The 14,342-nt window shown below is 45.4% G+C and overlaps 1 protein-coding gene across 1 annotated transcript in view; it reads right to left on the bottom strand.

Annotated features, from left to right (window-relative positions):
* ZNRF3 (zinc and ring finger 3) overlaps nucleotides 1-14,342 on the bottom strand; it is a 152,490-nt gene that overhangs the window by 51,766 nt on the left and 86,382 nt on the right. The window contains exon 2 of the mRNA XM_044775630.2: nucleotides 9,367-9,492. Coding sequence (XP_044631565.2) covers nucleotides 9,367-9,492 — 126 coding nt within the window. The remainder of the gene's footprint in view (nucleotides 1-9,366; nucleotides 9,493-14,342) is intronic.

The following is a 14,342-nucleotide window of genomic DNA, read 5'->3' as shown; positions in this document are numbered from 1 at the left end:
TACACACATGACCTTAGAAGAAAAGTGGTATTCCCCAAGTTTTTCCTTTTTCCATTTATATCATGCCAATCTTTTCCTCCTGATCTGATTTCTTTCACTAAGTTCCTTTCTTGCTTTCCTTTTTAACTAAATATGGGAGGTATTTACCCAAGTGCTCCTTAAAATAAATCTGCAGAGCCTTCCAAACTTCCTCTCCAACAAGAAACCCACCTCAGCTCACCTTACAAAAACGGCTTCCATCTGCTTGGTAGGAGAATGTTTAGAAAAAAGAGGGAACTGATATTTGTTGAGTATTCACACATTCCAAGAACTTGATGTACACTATTTTTTTTAATCATCACAACTATATTTACAGAGGGGGATATGGAGAAGTGGAGGCAAAGAGAAGTTAACTGGCCCCAAGTTACCCAGCTACTCCCAGAGTAGGATTATCCTTTGCACCCAGGCCATATGGCTTCAAGATCTGGGCTCTCTGTACTCCTCACATGGAAACACGAACGTGCTCTAATGCTGATCACGCATTTCAACAGAACATACCACAAAGACCACCATGAACCTGTCATTATACTGGAGGGCAGTGGGGCAGAGAAGGGATTGAAGGAGGAAGAAGTGGAATTTAAGGTCTTCTTAGGGAGAGAAAACTTGCATGTCATGGTAAGACAGGGTTTCTCAATCGCGACACTATTGACATTTGGGGCCAGATCACTCTTCGTTGTGGGGGGCTGTCCTGTGTGCACTGCAGGATGTTGAGCAGTATCCCTGACCTCTACCCACTAGATGCCAGGAATACCACCCCCACCCACTTCCCCAGGGGGGAGGTGCACGGGGGGAGGACAAAATACCCCCGGCTGAGAACCACTACAGTAAGATAACATGCCCTGGGAAGGTCTGACATAGTTAAGTGTCCCAAGCACAGGGTGCTCCTAAGAATACCACAGCAATGAGTTCTAATCACAGTACCCTGTGCTCAGGTGTGTGGCAAATACCACATTCACTTCCCTGACTGGAGGAAGCCAACGCCTGTGATGTGGAGCGGCTGCCTCTGAGACTCTGCTACATGCAGTCAGCTACCGTCTCCCATTCCCCACAGCAAGCCAGGCCCCAGGATTTCAGCCCCATCATCCCTCTTGAGCTGGGACTCTCACACTCAGAAGTGCTAAGCTGGACTTGCCCTACAGAGCAGGGCACTCAGGTATCCCAGGAAACACACATCTGTGACCAGAGACCCAAAGGAGAATGGCAGGCTGAAGGATTACCCCCCGCCCCCTCCACACCTACCTGCCTCTTAAACAAGTCTGCAGCATTACCCAAGTCCCACACGTTCCTGCCTCAAGGAAAGGCCCATCCAGTTAAGCCCTGTTCTAGAAGGGCAGGGCTGAGGGTTATATCCCAATGCAAGCCTCAAAACCATTAAGATCTTTTTTACCTAAATTCTTCAAATTAATCATTTGGTTATTTGCTATTAAATGTGGAAAACAGCAAACCATTGGTTTTAGTCAAATTACTAACACTTCAGGACCAACACTCTTTTGGCTCCAATACTGCAGAACACAATAACTTCATGACAACATGTTCACCTTTATTTCCTGTATTGTCCCCTCATTTCTACTCATTTCCACTAATTTTATCACAGGATTTCTCCCTGAGCCAAGCTCTATGAGGTGATCTTACAGTGGGGACACAGCGCTAGGCTGATGCACTCAAATCTCTGGTCTCCCTTTACGTTCCCAAAAATTAAGAACCCCCAAAGAACTTCTGTTTCTGTGGGTTCTATCTATTGATATTCACCATATTGGGAATCAAAACTGAGAAATCGTTAAAGCACAGAACAGATAAGCACATATTCCATTAGCCATCACAGCAAAGAAGTCACCACACAAAATGATGCCTCTGGAAAATGCCAGCATACACTTGTGAGAATGAGAGGGAAACAGACAAGCGACATTTTAGCGTTATTATGAAAGTAACTGATCTTGTGGGTCTCCGTGGGAAGGATCTTGAGGATCCCTAAGGGTCCCCTGACCACACTTTGAGAACCACTGTTCTAGACCAATACCTATGCCATGATTTTACCAGCTTTGACCTTGGCCAGAGAAACCAGAGAGACGATGCCCAGAACAGCAAGCCCCAGTTCAGAGAGATTAGACCAAAACCCATTCATCATGATGGGGCGATGGTCCCCTTTCTGGATTATTCCCAGGTCCTTTTCTTCCTTTAAGCGCCAACCATTGCTTATCATTATGTTACATATGAGGTTCTGGTTAATATTTGGTAAAGAAATTGAAACATCTTTGGACTGCAATTAGTGGCATTTTCCTGTTTTTCACTGTGCCATGAAAAGAGGATACAAATAATAGTAAGTTTTTCCTTTACCCAAATTCTTTATTTTGGGAGTTGTTCTTTGAAAGATAAGTAAGAAATTTTCCAGGGGGTACTCATGTGCAGAGGAGGATCTGGTCTCTGTCCTCACCACTCCCGGATCATCTATAACACCTCTTATAGGACGAAGGGTTTGCTTTCCACCAAGACTCAGTAGAAGTAGTCATCATTTCTATTGGGACTACACTCCATCACTTCACGAAAAAAATGTTTATTATTATTTTTTTAATACCTACTGTCATCAAATTCCATATTTTGTAAAATGATTTAAGTAATACCACTTTTTCTTTATTGTAGGAAAATATACATAACATAAAATTTACCATTTTAACCTTTTTTTTTTTTTTTGAGGAAGATTAGCCCTGAGCTAACTACTACCAATCCTCCTCTTTTTGCTGAGGAAGACTGGTCCTGAGCTAACATCATAGCCATCTTCCTCCACTTTATACTTGGGACGCCTACCACAGCATGGCTTTTGCCAAATGGTGCCATGTCCATACCCAGGATCCGAACCGGCGAACCCCAGGCCACCGAGAAGTGGAACGCACGAACTTAACTGCTGCACCACCAGGCCAGCCCCCATTTTAACCATTTTTAAGTGTTCGGTTCAATGGCATTAAGTACATTCACACTGTTGTGCAACCATCACCACCATCCATCTCCAGAACTTTTTCACCTTCCTCAACGGAAACTTTGTGCCCATTAAACACTAACTCTCTATTTCCCTCCCCCTGGCCCTGGCAACTACCTTTCTACTTTGTCTGACTACTTAGGTAACAGCACTTTGAGTGCTAAAAGAAACAGAAGGATAAAGGGGAGGGAGGCAGAAAGGAGGAGAACATGGACAATAAGAGTTGCTACTTTATTTACTGCTTTCAGTTGTGCCATAACCAACACTTGGCACATGCTATCTTCTTTGGATGCTGTTCCCATCTAAGGAGGTGGAAACATGCAGAGGGGTTAAGCGACTGGCCCAGGGCACACAGATTAAATGGTTGGAACTGGGGTTTAAAAGGTTAGTGTGATGTCTAAACCGAAGTCTTAACCATTATATGCTCCGTCTTCCCCCAACCACTCTGAAAAAATAAAATTCCTCTGGCTCTGTTTTCTGTCTTCCAGTCACTTTGGTTACTAGGATTCTCTGCAAAGAAGTTACCAAGACACTCCGAGGGCTGGACGTGGGCTGGTGGAGGGGATGTAAGGGTTTTATTCTCCATCAACCCCTCATCCCTGGGTTTCCCACTGCTTATCAGAAGAGCTGAGATCACAGGCCAGCTCTCCTGCCTCGCAGCAGAGCAGTTTTCTACCCTTCCACGCTGTTGGCCATGCTGCCTCTACGTCTCACATCTGCCTAAACATAAAAACAGAAAAAGGGCAGACGAAGAGACTGGGGAAATCTAAAGGCCAACACGAGGTGTCATCGGCAATGTCACTGGCTTGAGCCTCATCAAAGCTTTAAAAGAACTGTTGTCTGGGCCCGGAAACACCCACCAGCAAAGAGTAACCTGATCCTCCCCTCTCCAACCAGCCTAGACAACACGGCCAACCGAACATTCCCAAAGCCGGATCCTAGGGCACTCAAATTTTTGTCAGAAACCTTCAGTAGCTCTCAGCTTACTAGGGGATGAAGACCAAACTCCTTAATCTGAAAACCTCTTCCTTCCTCAGCAACTTGCAATGCCCCTTGAAGAACTTGCTCCCTTTCTTTCTGCCCTGTTCCTGGAGATTATTCCTCCATCTCACCCTATCTCATATAACCCCTCTTTGTAAAACCCACTGACCCCTCTAGCCACGTGGAATCGCTTCTCCTCACTCTCAACAATGACTGTCTGGGTCAGGGACTGGTCCTCAGTTCATGGCAAGAAGAGGAGCTGACTCTTCATAGTACACATGAGCCAGAGAAGCCCCTTCCAACTAGAGCCTCTCTGGACAGCTCGGGATAAAGTGAGGGTGTTACCCACCAGCTTAGGATCGCATACATGACGTGGTGACTGCAGGCGGCTGCTTAGGGCGTAGTAACTGAGCGCTGCCCCCACACCAGGCTTCTGCTGGACAGCAGACCTTCCTTCCACTCCCCACACACGGCTGGGCAGGAAGCTACATGCTGGTGAGTTTCCAGCTCCAGACCACAGCTGACCAACCTACAGGTGAACACCTGATTCAAGATGGACTCCTTTTTCTGGAATCTTTTAGGCTTGAAACCAAGAATGTCAGGCCCAGGGATATTGGGGGTGCTGTGTCTCCCACCAAGTAGGTGAAGAGAGAGAGGGGAATAAAGAAGATGCACAGAAGAGAAGACCTGGGGAGGGGAGGCTGGCGTTGAGCCCTGCAGCAGCACTCTCATCATGGCATCCCTGATGTCACCCAAGATCCTCAGAACACGTTCCCCTTTCTGCTCAATGGAGCTTGAGTTGGGTTTCTGTTAAGTGGAACCAGCAGTCCTAACCAAGCCTGAGTAGCATCCAGTTTTTATCTAGGAAAACTGGCGAAGGCAAAAGAAGGCAAGGAGAAGAAACTAACACTGATGAGGGAGCAGAACAGTCTTTATCAGAGATCTCAGTTCAGCCACTTGGGAGCCGTGCATCTTAGATTACGTAGAGAATGTCTCTGATGCTTGATTTCCTCATTGTAAAATGGAAATCTGGACACCATCTCAGAGTTAGTCTGACGATGAAAAGAGACGCTGCATATAAAGCTCTTAGTGCTTGGCGAGCACCCAAAACATGATGGCTGCTTTTACACTCTCACTGCACATTTACCATGAGCCAGGCTTTGTGTTACGTGCTCCACAAACATCTCACAGAACCCCCACCACAATGACAAAGGCAGCATGAGGTCCAATGAGGAGAATAAGGGCTCAAGCACTGAAGTGACCTTTCTGAGGTCACTCAGCCAAAGCTGGATCTCTCTGAACTGAAATTCCCTTCCTTCCTTGTCTTTTCTTTTTTGAAGAGGATTAGCCCGGAGCTAACATCTGCCACCAATCCTCCTGGTTTTTGCTGAGGATGATTGGCCCTGAGCTAACATCCGTGCCCATCTTCCTCCACTTTATATGTGGGACGCTTGCCACAGTATGGCTTGGTAAGTGGTACGTAGGTCGATGCCCGGGATCCGAACCAGTGAACCCTGGCCCACTGAAGTAGAGCGCTCAAACTTAACTGCTACACCACCAGGCCGGCCCCTTTTCTTCTCATTAACTTCCTCAGATGGTCCTCCTAAGTCCCAGAAAGAGCCAAGTCCAAACCTGTTGATCATCTTGTCTTTCAAAACCCTCTCTAAGACTCCACTCCAATGTGGGGTGTAGGCGTGCAGATTTATGGAATGTGAGCCAGACGGGCTTGTTAGAAACTCCAGCACATCTTGTGTGTTCTCTGCCATGAGATTCTCCACGAGGTGGATGGGCCATAGGAACTGAAGGTATTAAGTCAACTTTCAAAATTCTTACCAGTCCCCTAAGATTCTTAATAAATGTTGTTTGAATTGAAGGGTTAAAATGCCTGGGGCATAAACACAGACTCCTGCACTTTGGGGAGGGTTTAAGACACTTTCAAAAGCAAGCTGCTCAGAAATGTCAATTTTAGTCTGTTCTAATTTCCTAGGACTTAGACTGTCACAGGTAACAGAGTCCATCTTTCAATGCTACAACTAGAATCTCCCCAAACTAGAATATCAAGGGGAGATTTTAAATATGATACTGAAGCTCAAAATCTTAGAAGAGCAAGGAGCCCAGATCCACCTCTTCACATGAAGTGAAAAAGAGAGGCCCAGAAAGCTGAGATTTGCCCCGGGCCTGGTGTGAGGCAGGGCCTGGCCTGGTGCCCTGGCCTGCCATATCCCTGGGGGGGCTCACCCTCACCCCAACTCTGCCTCCCTAGCTGATCCTACTGTCTGCCCTGCCTCCCACAGAATCAAAAAGATTATAAGGAGGGGATCATAAATCATTTTTCTCCCCTGAGTTTATAGTGTTCCTTTCTGAGGAGTTCAAAAGCACTCAGTAATAAAGCAGGGTGATGAGTTTATGTCTTTTGCTTTTAAAATGAAACTTTATTTGAACTCCTGGAGAGGCATTTATGTTTTTTTAATTTAGGACATTCCTCTCTTGTTTCGAAGTTTCACCCCCCTGGCACTTTCTGTGGGTGGGTGGGTGACGGGGGAGGGAGAGGGGTCTGTGTCTGGCCCTCCCCTGTGCTCCCACAGGCTTTTCCAAAGGCCTGACAGAGTCCTCCCTTCTATGATTTTGAACAAGTTTCAACATCTATATAGAGGAGTCCCTCCCCCCACCTCGATGTTGACTTGGCTGTAGTTTCTTTCTTTCGTGCCTCTCTCCACTGTCCGCCTCCTTCTTGCCACAGCCCCTAAGAGCAAAGAGAGAAAACCAGGCTGTCTGCAGATCGGGCTGCCAGTGAGCATCACTTTGTTTTCTTTACCCTAGTCTCTTGCTACTACCCTTGTGGGCTCAGAAAAAAAGAAAATATAGTTAGCAAAGTTAATAAAATTGAAGCTGAGAACTACACTTTAAGAAGATGAGAGAGAAAGAGAGAGGTATCGAGAAAGGAGGGGGGAGGGAGGCAGGGAGAGAGAGGCAGGCCTGACTCATTGCACCTCCTGTACCAACCAAGGTTTTAAACAAACGTGAAACTGTCTTGATTTGTCTGGCCCAAGCATTTTTGCTAATGATTTTATTCAGGTGTTAAGCCAAATTTCAGTAACTAACCACGTGTAAATACTGCCAGGCCGCCACACAGCCTTTCCAAACAGAAACATGGGGGGTCTGTTGCTTGCAAGCAGGTAGAACCACATGCTTAGCTTCTGGGCCCCTGCATTCAATAAATATTTGGTGAACGAATAAACCCAAGAACTACTTAATGATTCAATATATGTCTAGGGTTTTTATTCCCCATGGCTTCACAGGCCAACAGGCCAAACCATACAAAGCTCTTCAAGTAAAACCACTATTGGGTTGTTCCAGGTGGTGGAGGAAACAATTGGGTTTTCTGAGTGACTTCAACACCACCAAACCATGGGAGAACAACAGGGTATCCCGGGGAGCCCTGTTGCAACCCATTTATAGACACAACAGATGCAAAGGCAGAGCCCCACCAGACTGGGGCAAAACAAACTTAGCCAAACTGCTGAGCCCTGCATAGCAGCAGCTTAAGTCCAGGAGAAAATATTATATTAGGAACATAATATCTACAAGGAAAGCACTGTTCCCAACCTTTGGATGTAGCTGGCATTTCTCCTATGAAAACACTAAAATATTCTCAAGGGGGTCGCCGCTTTCCTAGCATCATAAAGCAGCTCTGGCCAACCATTTAAACGATGAAGTATCAGGGCCTGGGCCACCTAAAACATCTTGATTCAACTTCATGAACTGTGAACCAAACAGGTAATAACTCCAGTGGGGTTTTTTTTCCCCCCATCAAAGAGCAAGAGAACTCGACAAGTCTCAGAAGATACTCAGAAGACAAGTGGGACACAAAAATCACAAACAGATTAGACCCATGAGGGTCTCCTGGGCCACAAGTCTTTCAGGAGACACTGCTGGGCTATTTTCAAATCTGGGAAAGGCTCCTTCACCAGCAGCCTGCATCAGAACCACCTCTTCTCTGGCCTGCATCTCCCAATATCCCATGAGAGGTCAGGAACCAAGACTGTTTTCCCCCCAGCTGTCTCCCCAAAGTATCTAGAACAGTAGCTTCTGAGAATATAAAAAACATTCAGACAATAACACTATCCTTAGGAGATACCACCTTTCCTCCAACCAAAATTCTAATAACCTTCTCCAAACCTTTCTCTATAACAAAATGATCCAGTTTAAAAGAGGCTGTTACCTGTTATATTTTAGGATCATTGACAGATGGCTTTCCAAAATAAATTTATTTCTATCTTATGCTGCAGTCAGAGGCAATGCTGACCCTCTTGGCTAAACAAAGTCTTTTTTAGTACTTTTAAATGGGATGACAGCAGCCAATGGCAGCAAACATTTTTTGAGAGCTTACTCTGTGCTACACGGTTGCATCTCATCTCATCTCCTAACCATCCTATGAGGTAAGTTCTAATACAGGACCATAATTGCTGTCTGCCATTCTGAAACCAAAAAAGCTCTAAAACCCAAAACTTTTTCCATAACTTACTTGGCAGCAAAACTTAATGGACCTGAACTCATCTGGAGGCAAAGCTGACCTGAACTAACATGAAGGTATTTAGATTTTAGTTAACCCACTTTTCTTTTCTTTTTTTTTTTAGGAAGATTAGCCCTGAGCTAACTACTGCCAATCCTCCTCTTTTTGCTGAGGAAGACTGGCCCTGAGCTAACATCCAAGCCCATTTTCCTCTACTTTATATGTGGGACACATCCCACAGCATGGGTTTTGCTAAGTGGTGCCATGTCTGCACCCGGGATCCGAACCAGCGAATCCCGGGCCGCCCAGAAGTGGAACGTGCGATCTTAACCGCTGCACCACTGGGCCGGCCCTTAGTTATCCCACTTAATGTGAATATCTACATAGTTTGCTACACAGATATGAATGTGTTTGATTACTGAGTGCTGCCCCAGATCTCCCGGGGGTTACTTAATGTAAAATGTGTGCACCTTAATACCTTTCCAAACTCCTCAAATCTCAGAATTCTGAAACATCTGGCCCCGAGGGTGTAAGATAAGGTATTGTGACTCTCTATTATCAACCCATTTCTCAGACAAGAAAGTGAGATTCCTTCAGGAGAAATAACTTGCCCATGGCCACACAGTGGACCAGAGATGGAGTCGACTCTGAGGTTGGCAGTCTCCATCACAGTCCAAGCTTGTAAGCACCACAATGGGCTGCTACAAGACACGTCTTGGTCCTCAACCCACATCACTTCAGCTAGGAAAGAGTGCTGCACCCACATGGCTGTTCCCTGTAACCAACGATGTGAAAACTGAGGAAATGGGTGAGTGGAGAACACGCATCGGAATCAGAACAATTCGGAGGGCCCGGTGCTTACCTTGCCCAGGACAGTGAGGCATGGTTTCGGGTCCAACTCTGGCTGTTCCAGCTTCACCACTCCTACCCAGCCATATTCATACAAGTCCTCTTCGTCATTGTTATTACACAGGCCCAGTGGGTGCATCTAGGAAACAAAACGGAAAGAAAACTTTAATACGCAGGTTGCAGATCTGCTTGACTCACACTGTGCATTTCTGACGCTCAACAGTCAAAAGTAACCTCAAAACTAAGTTATATGGGAGGGAGACATTTTTCAACCCATGGGGAATCCTATTTCAGGACAGTGAACTGAACACTGGAGAGAAAACAACAAAGCTACTATAAATATGTTTTATGGATGCTTTTTCACTAGCTTTGTAAATAGTGGTCACCCAAGGTAGACACCAACCGATGGGATGCAGGGAAAGAAAAATAGCATAACTGCCATGTAAATACCAACCTAAATTGCTAGGAAATAAATACCATAACATTAAGTAGCAATTACCAATGAGACCAGCGAGGTTAGCATGCAAGACTATTTGGCTTCTAGACGTTAACAGCACATCTACCTCAATTTATGCAAGAAGACCTGGAAACACATTCAGGAATTTATGGAGAGACCACTAGACATATGGCAAAATCACCAATAGAATTAATAGGCTGTTTAAAGGCTATCCCTGGTTAGCGGGAAACAGATGAAATTCTTTGAGGTTTTTTCAAAATTTGCAAAGCACAAAATCAAAGACAGGTAGAGGAGCATCGTCAAATTTTCACTAGTAAAAGTGCAGTAGTTGAGGTCTGAAAACAGAACAATCCTAAGGTTTGTGCTCACGGTTCCATCACTGAGTTGTATCAGGCCCTACTATCTGTAATAACAATCCAAGGACAGGAAATCCTCGTGGACAAACAGAACTTATCAAGAAGTTCACGAGCCTAGCACAGTGCTAAACTCTTTAAATAACTGCAAGAAATAAATCTTTCGATTCACAGGATGTTAGAGACACAAGAGGCCTAAGAATCCATTGTGGGAGACAGAATAATGGCCCCCAAAGACATCTGTGTCCTAACCCTCAGAATCTGTGAGTGAATATATTCCCTGCACAAGAGACTCTGCAGATGTGATTAAGTTTGAAATGGGAAGATTATTGTGGACTACCTGGGTGGGCCCAATGTAATCACAAGGATCCTTATAAGGAAAAAAGGAAATCATGGAAACAGAGAGGAGATGTGACAATGGAAACAGGGGTTGGATGATGTGCTTTGAAGATGCAGAAGGGAGCCATGAGCCAAAGAATGCAGGTGACCGGCATCCAGAAGCTGGAAAAGACAGGAAAGGGACCCTCTCTAGAGGCTCCAGAAGAAATGCAGTCCTGCAGACCCAGTTTTGATTTCTGACATCCAGAACTTTAAGAGATAAATTTGTGTTGCTTTAAGCCACTGAGTGTGTAGTAACTTGTTATAGCAGCAAATAGGAAACTAATACATCTACCTTATTATCCCCTACTCATTTTACAGATGAGAACAGAAACTCAAGATAAGTAACTTTTCCAAGACAACACAGCTAGCAAGAGGCCGCACCCAGAGGTGACCTGGCCTTTAGAGTCACAGTCCACTGCCTTCCCACTCCATCTGCTTAACTTTAATGGCTTTTCCTCCAAGAGCTGGGCATCCGATTGGGGCAAAAAGACTAAGTGATAAAGTCTCTAGGAAAAAATGCTGCCAGCTCTCAGTTCCGTCGTATTAGAGGGCAACATGAGTTTAGTGCAGGCGGCAAGAATTGCTGGAACGATTCGGCAGGCTTTGTGCAACTGCTAAGCCTTGAGCTGAGCTTCAAAGAAAGAGTTAGGCTAGTCAGGGGAAAAAGGAGAAGGGGGCAGGCCATCTTTCCAAACCTCGGAAGGAGGAGCTAAGGGCTTGAGGGGTAAGAGGAAGGAGACCAGCCTGATCCATATGGATGGCCACAGTCGACACGGAGAAGGAAAGAGATGAGCTCGAAAATTAGGAAGGAGTGTGGACACCAAGAAAATACCACAGGTACTTCGGCAGAAAGGTGGCACACTGAAAATAGTTATTTTAGGTAGACGGGTTTCTGGCAGAGCTGTGCCTGGACTCAAGAGGCATCAGTGAGTGGAGGAGTGAAGGGTGTAACCCAGAGATGAGATCCTTGGCGATTCAATGAAACAATATGGAAGAGGGTTGCACAAGCCCATGAGGCAGGTGAGCACAGGGGGCTACACGGGGTGGCCAGCAGCTGTCTTTATAGTGGTGAGGATAACCCACTCCCTGGGAATTCTAACACATGAGATGGAAAGCCCTGGAACATCCAATTTTTGGATAAGTCCTTAGGCTCAAAGAGTGTGTCCAAAGGACCATGAGGGTTCTGCAGTTCAGCGGACAGCACAAGTTTCCCTCCAGCTGCCCCTGAAGACCTCAGCCCACTCTAGGATGTTCGATGGTTATTAAATGCTGAGCAGCTTGAAATGCAGACCTCTGACTAGAGAGGGGCTAACCGAGGGTGATAAGCCAATCGTGTCAGAAGTCAGTCACCTCTAACCTCCAGGAAAGGGATCCCAGCCCAGCTCAAGTCAGCTTCCCAAAATCCCAGGTCAAGTCATGTCAACAGCAACCTCACCACTGACCCATTTCTACAGTATTCCATGATATTTTTAAACTGGCCACATGATTTGGAGGTTTCCAGATGGAGAGTTGCTTTTTGTTACTCACACACACATAAGGTTTGGCCAATAATAAAGAGCTACGCTGGGCGAGTACAGGTATCATGCAGGTCTAAGACCTGGTATCTGCATCAAAACTTTACTGAAGAAGGAAGCCAGACACAAAGGCTACATATTGAATGATTCCATTGATACAAAATATCCAGAATAGGCAAATCCACAGAAACAGAAAGCAGATTAGTGGCTGCTGGGCGAAATGGGGAGTAACTGTTTACTGGGTACAGGGTTTCCCTTGGGGGTGAGGAAAATGTTCTGGAATCAGATGATGGTGATGGATGCACAACACTGTGAATGTACTAAGTGCCTCTGAATTGTATACTTTAAAATGGTTTAAGTGGTGAATCTTCTATCAATTTCACCATAATAAAAAAGTTAAAAAAAAAAAAAGTTCCAAGAATTTACTCAGAAATGACTGCCTTCAGCTAACATGGGGATCCACAGTAGAGAATGATGTGGTTTCCACCCTTCCAGGGCCTAAGCCAATTACAACAGCCCTTCTGGAAACCTGTGCTGCAGAATACTAGCCCTGCAAGATGAAAACCAGGTTCTTGTACAAGTAACTAATGCTAAGAAACACTTCTTATGGATTCAGGGTTTACATTTGTAAATTAAAGCTCTGCGGAGACCTAAGGTTTAAAAAACAAAAGGTTTCTTTAACCTTTGCTAAAACCAGCATTTCCTACCCTTTGATTATACGCCCATTTTGTGTTTAATACAATCACACCGTTTCATGGGACACATTTTGAGAAATGCATACACACATGAGAGAATAAACCTAAAGCACATATGATTCAAATGCTGAGCAGTCATGACACAAAGAGTAAAGGCTATGGTGGGAAGAGAAAGGACAGTCGAGGGCAGCTGGAGAGAAGGGGAGGGCTGAGAGGGTGGGCAGGATGTGGAGAGAGGGGGAGGAGGCAGAGGATTAGGAATGAGAACCCAGAGCAGTAGAAGCAGAGGAGATGCCCAGGCCTGGCCCTTTGCAGCCACGGTGAGGAGGAAGTGGGCCTGACCAGGCTAGAGGCTTGTGTTGTGGAGGGGCAGAACACAAGCCCACAGGAGAGGCATGTCAAGAGCGCATCCTCAGGCATGCAAAAATTTGAACTATGTAAGCCTCAAACACACCCACCGGTCCCCTCAGGTTTGTCAGGCCAGGAGCCCTAGGCTACACTCTGCTGGGTCCTATCTCGCTCCTCCGTAGTAAAGCCCTCCCATTCTCCATCAAGACTCACCTATCAAATCTTCTGCTGACACTGGGGTTACTGAGAGCAGCTCAAAATGTTGGCCCTGTCAAGGGTGTTGACTTCTAAACAGGGATCAAAGACTTAAAAACCAAAAGGAATTTTTCTAAAGTGCCAGTAGGTACAATTGGTTGGTGTGGGTTGTTAATTTTCCCGTGGAGGGCAAAGAGGCCACCAATATCACATCTTAGAGATCAAAAATCTACCTCACGATCTCTGCCACCTTCCCAGCTCCACTCGAGTTCCTTCTCTCCTGAGTTCCTGACTCCAGTTTACACCTCCAGGTGCCCAAACCACTGAGCCTGTGAATTCAATCTCAGCCACACTTCACGTGTACCTGGGCTCATCAACCCATCTGCTGAAAAGATTCAGGCCTCCGTCAGCTCGCCCCTGACCAGAGTGTTGGCTTCCAGAAATGCCTGCCACCCCAGGTTTCCAAACATGTACACCTTGGGGTTCTCTATTCCCAAGGGCTCCAAGTTATGAGGCCAGCAGAATGTTTTATAGGGAGGTACAAGTAGCCATATCATGAACATATTCATTCATGAACTGACCTGTCTCAAAGGATGGAATATTCTAGGCAAAGGTATAAAATGCAAACATATATGCAAAGTCTAGGGAAAGTGAGGGGGAGAGCTTTCTCATTAATTGAGCATCTACTGTGTTAGTCTGTTCATGCATTTTAATTTTCTAATCCTTACAGCAACCTCTTGCTAATTATTGGAATATCAGATGATATGGTGACTAGACCATGTAAATAAGTTGCAAACTAGAACTGCAACTTTAGGTTTATTCTCTCATGTGTGTATGCATTTCTCAAAATGTGTCCCATGAAACGGTGTGATTGTATTAAACACAAAATGGGCGTATAATCAAAGGGTAGGAAATGCTGGTTTTCGCAAAGGTTAAAGAAACCTTTTGTTTTTTAAACCTTAGGTCTCCGCAGAGCTTTAATTTACAAATGTAAATCCTGTAAATCCTGAACTGCAAATCAGCGATCAATGCAGAATATAATGGAG

Source organism: Equus asinus, chromosome 8 (genome assembly GCF_041296235.1).
Source record: "Equus asinus isolate D_3611 breed Donkey chromosome 8, EquAss-T2T_v2, whole genome shotgun sequence".
In the NCBI taxonomy this organism is placed as follows: Eukaryota; Metazoa; Chordata; class Mammalia; order Perissodactyla; family Equidae; genus Equus; species Equus asinus.
The sequence above is the reverse complement of the archived record's forward strand: the minus strand, read 5'-3'. Positions and strand labels throughout refer to the sequence as shown.